Source organism: Sebastes fasciatus, chromosome 16, assembly GCF_043250625.1.
Source record: "Sebastes fasciatus isolate fSebFas1 chromosome 16, fSebFas1.pri, whole genome shotgun sequence".
Taxonomy (NCBI): Eukaryota; Metazoa; Chordata; class Actinopteri; order Perciformes; family Sebastidae; genus Sebastes; species Sebastes fasciatus.
This window is the reverse complement of record NC_133810.1, coordinates 25178581-25197046: the sequence shown is the minus strand read 5'-3', so window position 1 is coordinate 25197046 and position 18466 is coordinate 25178581. Positions and strand designations below refer to the sequence as shown.

Sequence of the window (18466 nt, the reverse complement as noted above, 5' to 3'; positions counted from 1 at the left end):
CGCATGAATACGCACAGTGTTTATATGTGCATCAGTGATAGCGAGGCCTCTTTACTCAACAGCTGCTGATGTCACCGCGGCCATGTGAGGTCGGTTGCCATGTTGCCTTCGTCCCTCACTTCCTCGTTTGAGCCAATCGGCGGGGGCTTTCAGCCGGCAGAGGGTTGTGATTTGCAGAGTAGTTTTGCATCTCTGCGGAGAGTGTGTGTGAGTCTCTTATAGGGCTCGTAAACAGAAACACACAGACGCGTATTACACTTATGCAACGCTACCCTGCCTGCAGCCTGCACACAGAATCAGGAGTTATCCTACACTTAGGAGCAGAGAAAGAGTGAAAATATCCCTTTAATGCTCTGGATTTGAGTCAAACACAAGCAATTCATTCATTCAATAAATAGTGCTTTCACGTTTTTTCCTTAAAACACTCAATTCTCATATGATTTCCTCTTCATTTTTTTGTGATGTTCAGCTTCCCTGGAGTAATACTAACTGTCTGCTCCCATTCCAGGCCTTCAGCTCTTACATAAAACCCACATGGTGAAGTCACAGATGCAAACACTGCTTTGTTCCGTTGTCATACAGACTAACCACCAAATTTCTGATTTAATCTGGTGCAGCAGTGACAAAAACTCACATATGCTATCAAGAGACTGGGATCTAAGTCGCATTTTCGTCCTCTGATGAACCCTCATGTTTGTTTTGGACATGTTTTTCACTCATCTCTCACTCTTCTGGGGACGTTACGTAGTCGTGGGCTAGCTCATTACCTCACTACTCAGGTTATTTGTGATCTTTACCGCTAGCAGCAAGCCATTAGATCATCTCTTCGTATGTGTACTCAGTGGAGTAAGATGTGTCAGTCTTGGAGCAGGTGCCAGTACGATGATCAGAGGTCTCGCTTCGGTTCTGATGTAACGTTCACCAACTTTTTCCGGAGAGAGAGTTTTGATTACTAAGTTGGAGCGCTCCCATGAGCTAAAAAAAGCAACCTCTTCCTGGTTTGGTAATTTTAGCTGAGAAGAAAACTTTCAGAAAACCAAAAACCACTGAAACAAACCAGCAAAACAAGTCCTAAACTGGTTGTCTTTGACTATTTCAGATAAATGTTTCAAATTCCCTGAATTCAAGTCACAACTCCTCACATACTGACGCTTTGTCAGACCCCTCAGCGTCACTTTAAACACATGTTTAATGTTGTGAATTAAACAAAAATACAATGCTAAAGGGTGCCATGTGCGTTGGTGTTGAACGCCGACGGCCATTACAAAGCGTTGGTATATGACGCCCTAGGAATGGGCTGGGTAAGCCCGAGTCATCCTCTCTATGTGGAACTGTTTGCCCTAACAACTTTCCTGTCATAACTTAAGCCAAGACCACTGTTAAAGCATAGGATGAACATACCAGAAGCCCAAAGTCTCCCGACTCTCACCACCTAATTAGATGATTAATGCCTCTTTGTCACCCTGCTGACATTAAAGCCACCCTGCATATGGCCAGAAGTGATGAGTCTGGACCCATCCAAGAGGGGGGTCATCATGGGTATGAACCTGAGAATGCTTTACTCACCTGCCGCTCCCCTCCTGGAGCTCATTAACCAATAGCACGGGGGGGATGGATTGGGGCCAATAAAGGGCTATGCCCTCCGGCGGGGACAGACGGAGATTTATGTGGCCTATATAAAAAGGCCATTAGGGGACTGGCTGGCATTTTATGCACGCAGGAGGGATGAAACCTTAATATCTCATCTGCACTAATCAACATACTCAAATGGAAGAGCATCATTTGGTATGTGGGCTAAAATGCAGCGGGGGCGAGAGGTGGGATGAGGCCGATGATAATGGTTGGATCTGATTCTCTTCCGCGGCTAAGCCGGCACGACAGCTCCATTGTTCTCCCCACTAAGCTGTAACTCCACAAAGAAAGTAAAAACAAAACCTGCCCAGCAAACAGGTCATCAGCCGAAAGAACAGGATGTTAAACACACAGCCACAAACCCCAGACTACAGCCGAGCGACGGCTTAATCATTTGTTCTTTCGCTGGGACACGTACTTTTAAGTACAATACATTATGTCTGCTTCTAGTCTAATTAGTGTTCCCAGCCAGCCTCCCGTCTCATCACACCGGGCCTTAATTAGGTGGCGCTTTAGGCTGAAGGAGGGAGGACAATTCCCCGGTGTACTGTACTCCTCCGTACCCTCACGCATCCTCTAACATCCACATTCCTCTCAGCACCCTGAACACAACACCATGCATGCCACAGATGCACACAAAGACTGCATTCCCTGCACCTTTCAATAATTCTTTGAAAACACTGGAAGTCGCTCTTCCTCATAATGGGTGCATGTTTTTAAAAAGTTACATTTCATATTTAAAGACGAATTAAAGACAAATTTCAAAGTAGATTTTGGCCATTTTCAAAGGGGTCCCTTGACCTCTGACCTCAAGATATGTGAATGAAAATGGGTTCTATGGGTTGAGTTTGCCATGTTATGATTTGAGCATATTTTTTATGCTAAATGCAGTACCTGTGAGGGTTTCTGGACAATATTTGTCATTGTTTTATGTTGTTCACTGAGTTCCAATAATAAATATATACATACGTTTACATAAAGCAGCATATTTGCCCACTCCCATGTTGATAAGAGTATTAAACACTTCACTAATCTCCCTTTAAGGTACATTTTGAACAGATAAAAAATGTGAGATTAATCACAACTAACTATGGACAATCATGCGATTAATCACGATCGAATATTTTAATTGATTGACAGCCCTACTGATTATATTATTAAAATGATGAATGGACAGATTAGAGAAAAATATGATTAATAGGAAATAATGTGCAACTGTTTTTATAATAGTATATGTGATGAAAAACACTGCATTAATCCTGTCCTGTGTTAATATAAAAAAGACTTTTTAGACAGATTTTGATGTTTTCAGATTGTTTTAAAGACCCGCAGGCAGCCTGTCATGTTACTGTATCAGACAAGGATTTAACATCATCGCCTCTCAATCGCTATCAACCGCCATGTAGAGGCAGGAATGCAGGACGGGGAGGGAGAAGAAAGGGAGAATTGTAGAAGAGCTGATAGGATCAAAAGGCAAGCGAGCACAGAAAAAACTTGCAACACAAGTTCAGTCATAAAACCTTCCATTCAAAGAACCAATACACTGAAAATGAATGAAAGGATGAATGGGACTTCACGGAGCATTTCTGGGCGGGCAGGATCACATGCAGCTAACTGTGAAGTAGACAAATCTGGACACCTCAAGACACAGAGACGTGTGTGTACAGAGAGGAGAATCAATACAGGACCTGTGCGGGTCGATGCAGTAAAGTCTGAGCTTAGTATGTAATTCCTGTTTCAACCCGCTCACTATAACCAGCGGTCAAAACTTCCTGTTGAATAATGGAAAGCACCGAAGCAAAGGTCAAGCCGACTCTCAACCTGGATTCTTTGTCCTGAAACCGGTTTATTATGCACACACATTACAGCTTAAAATGCTGGCGATGCACTCGTGATGAAGACGAGGAGGACTGCTGAATAAACATGTGCAAACACAGTGAAATAATAATTTTTTAAAAAATGAGTCATGGTTTTAGCTGCGTGTGCAGAGCTATGCATAGAAGCAGAGCAGGCTCCCGAGCTTCTTCTCTATCTTTCACATACAAAAGCATCTGGAGCAGCAAAAAAAATAAAAAAATGAACCATTTTCCTGCTCCCACGCATGAGTCACAATCCAGAAGCTGCATTCAAACTACGCCATACCAGACCTGAGTGTGTGTGTGTGTGTGTGTGCACTCATCTTTGGGTAACAGATCCCTCAACACAAGGGTCATTCAGTCCAACCTGAATGTTATTGCCCTTTCTGAATGAACCTTAATCCTATAATAGCAACCCTCATTTGTTTGCATTATTTCAACCGACCACCTGAAGTGCAAAAACAAGATCACGCTTAAGAATTCATACATCAACACAATGAAATACCAATAGTTTATGAGTAACAAAACACTTTGAAACACTGAGAAACTGCTGATAATTGGCTTCACACTTGAAAAAAATGTCAAAGTTGAATCAAAATTTACCCTCACAATGTTAAATGTATTAAAACACCCTGATGCTACTATGCTAGACGCATGTTTCTGAGGCTATTTGGGATAATGTGACAGTTAATTAGTAGGAATCTGTGCTTGAAATGCCAAAAGGGCATCAGATCAGCTCATCCAGAGGAGGACAATACTAAAAATGCACAGCAGGGGGAGCTAAACTGATACTGAATCATCTCATGACCGACACAGTTAAGCTGGAAATACCATTTACTCATCATTAGTGGCTTAGGTATGTGACAGTAGGGAGGAAATTCATGTAAAACAGATGGTCTCATCCATTAAAGCAGTGTTTTTTTTAAGTGATTTTCCCCGTTATACTGTACAGTCCAGTATCCAGGTATGTAATAAGCCTTCCAAGGATCTGTGCTATTTATCACTATGTTAACATCAGGTACACTAACCACTTCTCAAAGCGGACACAAGGCTTAGTAACAAATATGTACAGTATAGAGCTGCAAAGACTGGCCGATCGACAGAAAAATAATTGATTACTATTTGATAATCAATTAATTGTTTAGGTAATTTTTCATGCAAAAATGTCAGAGAATGCTGTTTTCAAGCCTCTCAAATGTGGAGATTACCTGCTTTTCTCTGTTTTATATCATATTAAAGTGAATATGTTTGGGTTTTGGACTGACAAAACAAGACATCACCTATTTTCTAAAATTTTATAGACTAAACAATTAATCAAGAAAAATATTCTGCAGATTAATAGATAATGTAAAATCATTAGTTGTAGCCCTGGTACAGTATGCATTACAGTAAGTCACATCAAATAGATGTTATCTATTTAAGATCATTTAAGGAAGGAAAAAAAAAGCAGTAAGGCTTTCCTTAAAAAAAGATTATGATTCCGTTTACTGGTGTTACGGCAGGTCACAGTTTAGCCTCCTTTTAATGTGGCACTACATCACTGCCTGCACTGCAGTCAATAGAGCCATCAGATAAGAACAATAGTGAAAGAAAGACACCCGGGGAGAGAGCGCATGCACATGGAGAGAGGGATCCACTGAGCATAAAGGAGAGGCAGAGCAAACAGATGGAAGTGACACGGTGATGAATAGGAGAGAACAAATGATAAGAGAGGAAACACAGCCTGTGTGTGTATGTGACATGTGTATGTGTGTGCAGATGTCAGCGTGAGACCTTTTGTCTGAGCAGCTTGCTGCGGACGCGGCCCCATAGCTTGGCCCCGGTGTTGCTGTGCCTCTTGAGCACCGGGGTCTGCGGCTGGCTGGACAGATTGTGCTGGTTCTGGTCCACGCAGCAGTGCTGCTCCAGGCGCTCGCACACCGAGTTCAAGTTTACATCCGACACTAGAATCTCCGTCATCCTGAAAGCCTTTCAATGCCTCTTTCCACCAAAACACAGGTGGAGGGAGGGAGAGTATACGCCGCTTAACGACAAGGACAGGGGAGGATGGATCCCCAAGTAACCTCTCGCTGATCACCACACCAGGTGGTGGAGAACCGCTCTGGGAATTCACCAGGCAAAGAAGAAGAAAAAAAGTCTCTCACAGCTGATACTTCAAAAAAAGGAAGAGTGATGAAAGGGAGTAAAACAAGATGCTGCCATGGTCTCCTTGATAAGCCTGATAACAATTCCTCTGTGAGCTCGTTCCACAGTCAGCTGCCAACATCTCCTTGCTGTTGCAGTCTGACTTCCACAACGGCAAACACAGATACAGAGCGCTAGAGCGAGGCACAGAGAGAGAGAGAGAGGATGGAGGGAGGGAGGGATGGAGGGATGGAGGGAGGGAGGGAGATCGGGGGAGTGAATGAGCTCCCGTTGTCACTGAGCGGCCCCGCTTCTCCAGATGTTGATGGACACACCTCCAGAGAGGGGAGGAGGGAGCAATAAACATTCAATGAGAAATGAGAAGCAGGAGAGAGAGAGAGAGAGGGAGAGTGAAAGAGGGAGGGAGGGACTGCTAAATGCTGCACTGTGTTTACTTCAGTGCTTTGACCCCTTGTCAACCTTTCCCAGAGCTGGTCAGCACACTCAGGAAGTGAGTAAAGAGAGGAATGTAATGAAGAGGAAGACGTACTAGAGAAGGTGTGAAACTTTAAAGTAGCCAGGTGATGAATACTAAATATTTGTGTCTAAAACCATCCGATTAGACTGTTGTCAGGCTATTAAAATAGGCGTTATCAGTTGCTATAAGCACCATAGATGTGGGTCAATAGGGGCCTACTACATCCACTAGTAATTTTTTATCATCTATTCACATGGTAGATCACCAAAAGAAGGTATAAAAGAACAGAGCAGAAGCGTAAGTCAAGTACTGTAGTATAGACATTGTGAAACTATAAGGTGTGGAGATGGGGACAATGGATGGGACACAAAACACCAGGCTGTGATGTTTTTTTTTGCCTAAACCTAAAGAATTTGTAGTTTTATTGCTTAAACCTGTTTTGTTTTTTTGCCTAAAGCTAAAGAACTTGTAGTTTTGTTGCCTAAACATAAATAAGTTGTAGTTTTGTTGCCTAAACCTAAAGAAGTTGTAGTTGTATTGCCTAAACCTAACTGTTGTTTTTGTCTAAACCTAAAGACATTGTAGGTTTATTGTCTAAACCTAACTGTTTTTTTTGCCTATACATAAAGAAATTGTAGTTTTGTTGCCTAAACATAAATAAGTTGTAGTTTTATTGCCAAAAAGTAACTCTTGTTTTTTTTTGCCTAAACCGCAACAAGCCTTTTTGTTTGTGTTCAAAACGTGACATTTCATTCAGTTTTACAACATGTTAGAACGTGTTGCTTTTAAGTTTCACTTTCACTTCCACAATGTAGTACTGTAGGTGTAGTAGGTCCCGAATGACCCACATCTATGGTGCTTACAGTGACTGATAACGCCTATTTAATGGCATGATAACAGTCGAATCGGGTGCTAAAACAGTGGAAGACATCATCCCAGCGGAAATCTTCGAGGCTTTAAAAGCTTCTACATTGTCATCTCCTTTCAAAAGATGACACTTTTCCTCCTCTTTCCACCCCTTTCCTCCTCCTCCTCCTCTTCCTCTGTGTCTGAGTGCTTGTTACCGCGCCTCTGTGTGCAGATGACTTCTCCTCACCACGCTCTTACAGTTCTCTGATTCTCCACAAGCACGCCCGCTCGCGACATCCTGGGAGACGCGCAGGCAGAGCGCATCCCCATCTTTATTCAACAGGACAGCCGGAGCTGGCTGCTCTTAAAAAGGCGTATTGCTCTCTGTATAATGGATCGATAGGGGCAGGGGGAGTCTGTGTACGCCTGTCAAACTCCATCTCCATCTGCCGTGTCCTATCCTATTTGAATTAAGAGGGGAAAAATATTCTGCTGGGGAAAGGTTACAGACACGAGGCTGCATTTTAAAACCTGCAGAACAGACTGAAGGGTAGCCGTGATTCAGAGTCTACTGGTAGGTAGACTGATGCCTGCTGAATGTACAGTGATTCATACAGAGATTCAGATAAGAAGCGAGGAGCACGGTACACAATTTCCATGATCTGCTGAAATGGTGGGGCACAGCTGTGTTTACTAGGAGTGAGATGCATAAATATGTGCTCCGAAATAAACTGTTTTCCTGCTAAATATCCTTCTCTGCTTACTGTGTGAACCCTCAACTATTGATTTAATCAATGACCGAGGAAATCTTCTTCAATACTAACATGACTAAAGTTGATTATTGATATTCTACATCAGCATTTAATGATTTCTCTGTTCTACATGCCCTCTAAAACAGCAGCTCCTAGCAGAGTATAGTCCTCTAAACACACCTCAACAAACCAAACAGAGTCATTGTGTCGTCACGAGGAGCCTCAGACAGCACTAGACAGGATGATGCCATGGTGTAAGAAGATGTGGGTTAGTGTGTGTTCTGTGGTGAAGATCTAACAGAGAGCAGATAGGAAGGGTGAGCAGGACAGCCTGTATGTCTGACTTTGTGACCAACAAAGTAGGAGGAGGGGGGGGGGGTAAGTATGGAAGAGACCTCAGCCAACCCTCGCCACAGAGTATTTTTAACTCCCAGAGTTCGTAACGATGAGACGTACACACTATGCGTCACAACTGGGAAGGAATGTCTGGGAAAACCATGTTTTGGAAATGGGTGGGAACAAAACCACGGGGACACGGGAGATATTTTGGGGTAAGATGAGAGAGAACACAGGAATAGATGGTATATTTGAACTGTATATGTTAAGCATTATAGGCTATATGTGTGCATGCATCAAAGAAACTAACATAAGCATAACAAAAAGATCATAATCATCAGGTGTCCACCATTAGGAGCTCCACTGGAGACACGTGAAAGCTACAGTACATTGCCTTAAAGGGAAAGGCCAGTAATTTAGTATTGAACTTACGTAAAGTCGGAGGACTCATAAGAGACGCATTGTAAAAAGAATAGTCAAAATAGATGCAGCAGAGGCCGATATATCCTGACTTTTACTTCCTACAGTAGTATGAGTGAGGTTTTAAAAACACTGGATCCTACATTTCACTAGGGCTGGGCGATAATTCAATATGATAATTTATTGTCTTTCAACGGAATCATATCCTGATGAAATGATATATCGAGATATCGTGATAATTACGTCATCTAAATTGATAATGACAAGCACATACTAACCAAAATTTCTCATAAAATCTGATATGAAATGCTGTATTTTGAGGGAATATCATAAAAAAATAGTCACAATAATCACACTTGACATTACCACTCAGTTTATTTCATTTATTTTTCCTCTATAATTTCACTTGAAACTGTTTATTGTATGTTCAGTTTGCACTAAAGTTGTTAATAAATAAGTAAATACTACTAGACTATTTTTTTATTTATTGACTTAGCAGAGAACATGCTATATCGTGGTATATATTGTTATTGCGATATGAAAAGACTTATATCCTGATGGAAGATTTTGGCCCCAGCCCTACATTTCACATAATGCAGCAAATCCCATATTTCTTCCCAGCCATGTGTAGCCTTGATTGTAACTTTTCTCTGCACATGCATGCATGTTTTTTTTTGGCTGTTGGCTTTCCTTTTAACTGTCAAGAAAGAATGGAAGTCAAAAGATACTGACAGCAGTGCAACCGCCCAACAAAAGGTCATCAGCAAACCATCTTTTCTTCGCATACCAGGAGCGTTTTCACTTTCTCCTGTATGTATACTCCTATGTTACTTTTTTCTGTATATTTATATCCACAACCATGATATTGATCCTCTTGGTCAACCAGGTAAGACGCTCGATTCACAAACACCCCCCAGTCACACACAGTTCGTCTTTAGAGTAGTAGCAGCAGCGTTCAGGCGTCTATACTATCAGGTCAACCAGAGTCCATCACTTCACAACACATCACATCAGAAAACTCATGGAGTGAACACACAAATGTATGCACTCTCCCAGCCGGAAGAACGCAAATACATACTGTACATTCATACATCCCGTGCTCCACTCCACGTCTACTGTCAGCTCGTGCACTATTTATGGCGTTAAAAACATACAGCCCATGCAGACATGTTAACCCAGAATACTGTGGGCTCACACCAACTCCACACACATTTAAACAGTCCCAACAGTTCTGCACACAGTTCGCCACAACCCACAGTTACTCCATACGTGACATTTAAATGCAAAAATAATAACAGGATAGCGATGTGCCAGGATAATATTTGCCTGGATCTTGTTGGAGGCACACTCTCTGGTTTAGCTGGTTTTTCTGTGCGTAAGATGGGAGGAATAACAGGCCCTTATTTTCCTACAAAGGCGCTCGCTCGCATAGATAAAAAAGTACTGTAGAGATAAATTAACGGTATGAGAGGATGAACTGTGTGGGGCCTTGAGCTTGGGAGACATGGGAATGATAAAAAGGAAAGATGTGAGTAGGGGAGGAGGAGGAGGAGGGAGTCCAACAGGGAGATAAGATTAAGAGTTCTTGTGGGAATGGGAGAAAACATGAAAGAAAAGAAAAAAGTAATTAGTAAAAATGGTAATCCTTGAAATGTTTTTTTGGTGCTGAACTCTAACAGTGGTGTTAATGTAACTTCAGAGATCACCTGACAGTGTGGCTGTTTTCCTTTACTGTTGATTATGTTTCATTTGCGCCATGTGACACTCTTTATTTTATGTTCTCTGACACTGTGGGTCATACCAACTACACCGTTCTTTTATTATGCCTCCGCACCAGCAACAGCCGTGGCCGGAGGCATTATGTTTTCGGGTTGTCCGTCCATACGCAATATCTCAGGAGAGAATTTCTTCAAATCTGGCACAAATGCCCACTAGGACTCAAGGAAGAAGTGATTAGATTTTGGTGGTCAAAGGTCAAGGTCACTGTGACCTCACGTCCGTCCCAAATTTGTGGTATCTCGGGAACGCCTTGAGCGAATTTCTTCAAATTTCGAACAAACGTCCACTTGGACTCAAGGATGAACTGATTGGATTTTGGTGGTCAATTGTCTGTGACCTCACAAAACACGTTTTTTGGCAATAACACAAGAATTGATATGCTAATTATGACAATTTCACACAAATGTCTAACAGGATAAAATTATGAAGTGATGACATTTTGGACGGACATTGATGTAAACTGCAACTTGACTGGTTGGCGGAGGCATACAACCACAAGGCGGTAATTCTAGTTTTACTTCTATTTTAACAGCTTATATTGCTAGAAATCTGTGCCCTGAGGACAACCACCAACCAACCAGGTCTTTTAAAAGGGCACGTATCAAGGAATTTAATAACTATTGTATTGTTGGTCAAAATAATAGACTTTTAAAATGTAGTTAATTTGAACTTAAGATAAAAAACAATATTAAAAAGGTGAGAGAGCAGATGGTTCAGCCCTGAGTGCCTGTGCACAAATCCAGCTCCCAGCAGGGGTCTTTCTCTCTGTGTTTGTTTTCTGTCCTGTCCTGTCTGACCTGTAGAAAATGTATGGATGGCTCGTGTATGAGATTGCTAAAGGATTATTTTTACATTTTGAAAATGTTGCTTATTATGGCGAGGGTCTGCGTGGACCTCAAGTGGACGTCCATTTGCATCACAAAAAATTGTGACCATCGTTCCACACTCCAGTCCAGTTGGTGGCATATGCTTGCACCTCTAGCTGGTTTGTTAAGACAAAGAGGAAGCAGAAGATATCAAACCGCCAAAAAACGCAAAAATTAAGAAGATAAAATGAATGCTTGTTTTGAAGAGAGGTTGTGCGAGGAGATCCACCGTTACCAACATTTATATAATTCGTCTTTGTTGGAATACAAACACAGCAAAATGGCATTGAACTCCACCAACTGGAATGAAGTGTGGATCCGGAAATGCGCAGGCTGACGCATACCCATGCCCGGACCCTATAGTAGTATAGAATAGAACCGCGTGCACGTCGGCAGGACAGGAACACATCCGCCGCTGTCCGCGGAAAGTATGTTCGAGAATTTAGGCAGATTTTGGACAAACCAGATTAGCAGTTTCCACCTGATCTAGTCTTTATGTTAAGATAAGCTAAACTAATGACATGACAGTGGTAACAATCTTCTCATCTAACGCTCTACAAAAAAAGTGAATAAGCATATTTGCTAGAATGTTGAACTATTCCTTTAATACAGAACATTATTTAAATGCTTTCCACAGAGAATTTCAGAGTGTATTATTGGTAAAGTTTTGGTTAGCTCCAGGCTATATCTTTAATCTATTTTATTTTTTTATTTTGCATTTAAGGAAGCCCAGCTAATCTATTAGGATTTTTATCAAAGCTAGTATGGGCACCACCAAAATACAGTTACTGTTAATGGCTACTCTGTATCTTGACTGTCATGGTGAACACACAGGGGTTTGTTGGTTTTTTCACTACCTACATGCACGAATAGGATTAACAGTAACCTTTTGTTCATGTAGGGTTTGAACTGCAACTCAATGCTATACAATGTAACTCTGAAAAGTGTGTGTGACGTACGTACATTCATATTGTAACGTTGTTACTGTAAAACCCTGTTAAGCAGCTAACGGAGGAACAAAGGTCATCGTTTTGGGACTTGGTTATCAAAACGATGATGAAATCAAAAAAGAAAGGGGGAAGCGGCCTCAGGCTTATTCGACTTACTCATCAAAAATGACAAAGTGCTGCGTTTTCATCACGTGCATCTCTCGGAGGCCCGTGATAGGCCGACATGACCGGCTGATAGCCGCAAGCTGTGTTGTGAGCGGATAATTCAATCTGATTTAATTCGAACCGTCTCTATAAGTATGTTTACTGGATGACCCAGTCGTCCTCTTTGATCTTTACTGCTGCCTTCACTGGAGCTTAGGCAAGAGGAAGGGAAGATAGGGTAAAAGAGGAGGTGTGTGTGTGTGTGTGTGTGTGTGTGTGTGTGTGTGTGTGTGTGTGTGTGTGTGTGAGGGGGGCTTTCGAGGGAGGGTCCTTCAGGGTACTGTAGGATGCTAAAATGGGAGTGCAGAGAGGCGGGAGGGGGTTTGGCAGGGTGGGAAATCACAGCCTCAGGGTGCTCCACAGATTATTCCTGCTTCTCTTTCATCTGAGCCATGGGGGGGCATCTTCCTCAGATTAACCGCTCCATCACTTATTAAGCACTTTGGAACAACAGTGGTGATGGAGAGCAAGGAGGAAGGAGCTAGGAGAAGGTTTCATTAGCATGTAGCTCCAGTCTGTTGTTGGGTGTGGTCGGGATGAGGTGAGGAGTGTGTGTGTGTGTGTGTTTGTCCTCTCAGAGACAGACAGTGGATGGAAAAACAAAACGTTCAGGATATGAAAAGATATGAACAGACCCAGCTATTGTCAGCCTTCACATTTACTTAGTAGTAGTTTGAGCCACAAATCAGCAGAAAACCTTTTTATAACTGGTGTTCTCGTCACTTAAATCTGGATGCAGGTGAGGACTGAGAGAGAACAGGAAAGAAAAACAGAGCGAGAGGAAACAAAGCAGAAAAAGAGGTGGAGGAGCAGAGTGATGCAAGAGCAAATGGTGAAGCAGCAACGCTGCAGGTTCTGCACAACAAACCTCCACTCAAACAATGAGGTCACACGCTGTATACAAGCTGTTGTTGTTCTTCACATTTTTTTCCATATTGTGATTCAAATACTTCCTCCAAATTGTATGTAATTGCCATTTGTAATGTGTATTGCCCCTCTCTTTGTTTATTCTTATTTCTACTGTCATAATTAGGACTGTCAAATTTAACGCAATAATAACGCAAATTTATTTTAACGCCACTAATTTCTTTAACGCATTAATGCAACTTGTGATTTTTAGGTTGTAGCGGACTCAGTTTTAAAGCTAGAGTGAAGGAGGTTAAATAACACTCCAAACTTATGATACAGATTTTTGTGAGGAAAAACTGGCAAGGCCATTTTCAAAGGGGTCCCTTGACCTCTGACCTCAAGATATGTGAATGAAAATGGGTTCTATGGGTACCCACAAGTCTCCCCTTTACAGACATGCCCACTTTATGACAATCATATGCAGTTTGGGGCAAATCATAGTCAAGTCAGCACACTGACACACTGACAGCTGTTGTTGCCTGTTGGGCTTCAGTTTGCCATGTTATGATTTGAGCATATTTTTTATGCTAAATGCAGTACCTGTGAGGGTTTCTGAACAATATCTGTCAGTTTTGTGTTGTTTATTGATTTCCAATAATAAATATATACATACATTTGCATAAAGCAAGCAAGCCCTAGTCATAATTCTTCATTGTGATCTGATTAGAATTTCAGTCTTTCGGATGTGTTGCCACAGAGGGAGGTCGACACAGCTGACGCTCTGCATGTCTACCGACGAGATTAAAATGTGTTGTTCCTTGGCTCAACGCGTATTTGTTCACTCCCTTAGTGGAGGTAATTACAGCTAAACAACACAGTGAACTTTCTGTAATTAAAACTGATCCACCCGTCCTTAGCAAACATTATAGCGTACAATCTGAGACGAGCTGAAACTCGGGTTTTGCTTTAAATAAACACCCTTGACTCAAAATAAATTTAAAGCTGCGCAAGACAAATTTGCATTTTTAAAACCCCAAGTGGTGGTGCAAAATACATTTTTGGAATTTTTAAAAAGTTTAGATTTCATGACTCATAATGCACCATAACATCCGGAAACCGCATAAGCCTGGTATACTTTTTTTCCCTTAGCTGCAAGGAGGAGAGGAGATTGTGATAAGAAATCCTCCCACAGCAGGTTCAGCCATCATTACAGTGTCCAAGTTTTGCTGGAAAGAGCACCCGCTTGCTGTATATCGCTTCAGATTTGTTAATTCGTCTGCACAGACAAGTTTTGAAGTTGCGGTCATACCTGGCATCAGTTTAATCTGTGTAAATAGGGCAAAGGTAAGTGATAAGTCTCAGGGGGGATAACACATTCTTCTCTGCTTCAGCAACAACTTGTAATGTAGTCTGGAGTAGTAGGGTGTCATTTTCTTCCCTTTCGCGCGCTGTGGATGTGAACCCATTATGCTGAAGCTGTGATCTTGGTGTTATGCCCTCTGCTTGACTGAGACAAGGCTGTGTTACATCTGAACAGTGTGACCCAGTTCCAGTGATGGAGAGAGTGCAGCCTCACAGGACGACGCTGCTGCTGACCTGCTTGAATAATTCACTCTAACCCACGGCTGACTGGACGCAGTCACCTTGGAGATTACACGAGCACGGAGAAGGAAGAGAGAGGAAGAGGTAGTGGGATGATCTCGAATGACATGAGGTTGAGACGAGAAAGTGTTACGCAACTGGAGGTTACAGTTAAAAGCCCTGAGGAAAAACAATTTGGAGTATGACTGTCTAAATGTCAGGGAAGGAGGCACATGAGACCCAATTTAAACTGCTACAGTCTTCTGAGTTCGAAACAACTCAATACTTTCGGTTTTTGAAACATTTTTGGAAGTGTGTGTTAATTTTTTTCTAAGATCACGATGAAGAGGAGGCGAGGTTTGATGCTAAACAGGCAGAAGACAGGCCAACTCCTGCTGTCTTCACTTTGTCACGACCAAACAAAACACCCCAAATGTTAACTGGAGTCTTGTCGTCAAAAAGTCCAGCATATAACCCCCCGTAAAACCACTTTAGAGGTGGCTAGTAGGCGGATCGGTTACCTTTGGACAGAGCCAAGCTTCGGCAAGGGTTTGATTGACAGATGATTCATCCAATCACCTGCCAAGTATGTTTTGAAAGTGCCTGCCCTTTTCCAAAGAGTCTCCAATGACGGCTTCTCAGATGGTTCCGTGCAACGAACCATCTGGCGAGTCAGGTTAAAGCTAACTGGTTGTAGCTTTACATTCAGTGAACAGACATGAAAGTGGTATCAATCAAATTCTCGGCATTTGCCAAAATGTCGAACTATTCTTTTGAACATTATGGAAACAAAATAATGCACTGCATGGCCTACAAACATGATTATCAGCATAAAATGTGAAAGAGGTGGTGTATTCTCTCAACATGGGAAACGCAGGGGAAACGCAAACACGCCTTAATGAGGAACATGAAACCCCCATCATCAAAAAATCTGTTTTCTAAGCTCTGACATTTTCTCTTCCATCAAAACTGCGTCAGCTATTCTGTTAACTAATTCGCAGCAGCATCCACACCCTCCCAGCCCCCCCTTTTATTTCACCAATAAGTTAACGAGTAAAAAAAAAATAAAAAATCACTGTAGGGTCAAACCTCATTAGCAGGTGAAGAGGCCATCAACTTGAAAGTGGAAAATCAATTAGTTAATCAATGGAGACTCAACCTGGTTTGGCTCCTGACAAGTATCCTGATGATTGGGTTGTTATGATGATCAATCTCTGTGTAACAGTGTTAGCAGGGCAGCACAGCAAACCACCTCAGGCTTGAGACAGAGCAGCTGTGGCTAAACGCTTTCTCTCTGATGTACCACTGACCACTCTCTGTCTCCAAGTCTCTTCTTTTCTTTATCTACTTTAACCGTCTATCTTTCTCCTTCCAATTCACAGATAAAGAAGACGGCTTGGAGACGAAACACCGATGATCGATACCGAGCAGCCAGTGGCAGGATTAGTGAGGCCGGATCACGGTGGCTTCTATCTAACCAGAGCTGACCTGCCTCCTTCACGCTGGCTGAGTGAAACACCGCGGGGAGAGGAGAAGATACAAGTAGGCAGAGATGCAATCAACCCAAACAACTCCTCCGCAGCTCCTGGAACACACACACACACACACACATACAGTACGCGCCCCTCTCCCGGCTATTATACAACGCACATTACATAATTCACACAATTTGTGACTCTGTGAAACAGACTTCTGATGTGCCCTCCCTCATAAACACCCACTCAGCTCTTTGAAAGCAGGACCAGCAGAGGGAACAGGTACAACACTCCAGCGGGCGCCCCCGCCGGATCAACACATTTTATGATTCTGTCAGGGACGTTTAAAAAAAAAAAAAAGAAAAAAAAAATGCTCAGATGAATTGAGCACGACACGCTGGTTATGCAACAGGCTGCTTCGAGCGAAGCAATGCACAGAGAGCACTCGTCATCTGAGGAACACTCGGAGCTGGAGGGAACGGTGTTTTTATGCAAGGTTACTTAAACGGGTACATTTTAACAGTGGAGTATTTTAAAGTGGTTCATTTCCAACTGTGCCTTGCTCAAGTTTTGCATAATAACAAAGGCAACGTTATGAGAGAGAGTGCATAAATTGCTGACATTAGAATACAAATTTTGATCAGTACGTGTCACTTGATGTTGTGTTTTTGTTTAAAAAGTGCGAGGCTGAGCTGCAAACTTAAAGGGATAGTTTGGGTTTTTAAAAGTGAGGCTGTATGAGGTACTTTGGTGTATTACCTACAGTAGATGACGGTAGGTATGCCCCCAGCTTGGAGAAGCAGACAGGAGTTACCGCACGGAAACAAAGCAATGTACTGCTGTGGACGGGGCCGGCAGCAAAACGGATTTTAGCCACCTAAAAGAAATTGCTTTGGTTCCGTGCGGTAACTCCTGTCTGTTTCTCCAAGCTGGAGGCGTGCCGACCATCATCTACTGTAGGTGATACACTGACTATGGATAAGAACTATCCCTTAAAGCTGTTTTTCTCCATAGGAGGTTTAACATTCCTTAATGTGTGGAAAAAAGCAGAAGATCAATTTGAAATGCTTTGAACCCTGACATGTCACATGTGGCATCAGTCTGCTCTGCAGCACCAGAGCTGGATTTCGGTGGGGTCGTAAACACTAGCTAACCGCACTGGCGATGACCTCATCTTTTACACAGCTGACAAGTTCAAAACATCCTCGCAGGGAGCCTGGAGGGACTTTAGAAACATTTCCTCCACGTGATAACAATTACATCATCATTAGCCTCATTTGTGGTGGCGAAAGGGGGCCCAATGCTGCAGGTCCCAGGTCAGAATTCAAGAAGCCGATTAAGAGATTTGTTATTACGGCTGCTAAAAGGGTTAAACAATATCGTAGAATCCATCTTATAACCATTATCGTTATACGTTTACATCATTTTAACTCATTACAGCGTATGTATATCTGCCAAGTGAGGACTGTTTAGTTACATTAGTGGAGGTAAACACCTGTCAGGGTGGCCAGCTGTCAGCAGCACATTTGTAAAGCAGACCTGGAAAAGAACGGCATCATCAGCTATGAATGCAGACAACAATAATACTACAAAACCTCATTTAATAAAGCCACAGTTTTTGGACTTCTAACGGTGGGAGGGGTTTCCGATATTTACTGATAAAAATAAAAACAAATTAGATAAGGGCCCGTGCGATTAGTACACCAGCCCAGTTCAGTGCGGCCTGCACAGTCCGAGCAGGAAATAGGCAACATCCCTCCCTCCCTCGCCCTGGGACAGGAAGTCATAAAGCAGGATCAAATGCCTGGCACTGCTCACGGTTCTTGCCATATGAGCAGCATAATGTCATGGGAAGTCATAGACTCCACAACAACTCAAAGCCTTTGCAATAACCCAAGTTATGAAAACTTGATCCGCTGGAGGTAGCCGGGGGGGGATGGGGTTTTGCAGAGCGTACATCCTGTAGATGAAGCTAAAAATCATTATGGATAAGTCAGAAGTCATCTCAGTATTACAGTACACTACCTGACTGCATTTACATTAAACATGGAGAGGCCGTGTAGCACTCTGATAAGTGGAGTGGAAGGAATATGGAAAGGTCACCGGGACTTGCTGAAATGTGAAGAGAGGGAAAACGAACACGAAAGCACGCAGGTCTGAGCCATGACCTAAACACCTTATGAGAAAAGACTCATAAAACAGCCAAAAAAACACATGGTAGTACAAAATCCATATAGATTTATATGTAAAGAAGTGCTTTTTAAATAGTTAAGTCAAGTATTGAACCAGTAATCATTCAAAATGAATTGCTTTTA

General features: G+C 42.4%; 1 protein-coding gene across 9 annotated transcripts in view; it reads right to left on the bottom strand.

Annotated features, from left to right (window-relative positions):
* Window positions 1-18466, bottom strand: part of abr (ABR activator of RhoGEF and GTPase) — a 153050-nt gene that overhangs the window by 13755 nt on the left and 120829 nt on the right. Inside the window, exon 1 of one of the 9 annotated variants that reach the window (XM_074611861.1) lies at window positions 5262-5773. The exons of the other annotated variants lie outside the window; for them this stretch is intronic. Within the exon in view, the coding sequence (XP_074467962.1) occupies window positions 5262-5447 (186 nt within the window). The 5' untranslated portion in view covers window positions 5448-5773. Of the gene's footprint in view, window positions 1-5261; window positions 5774-18466 lie in introns of those variants that run through there. 9 annotated transcript variants of the gene reach the window in all.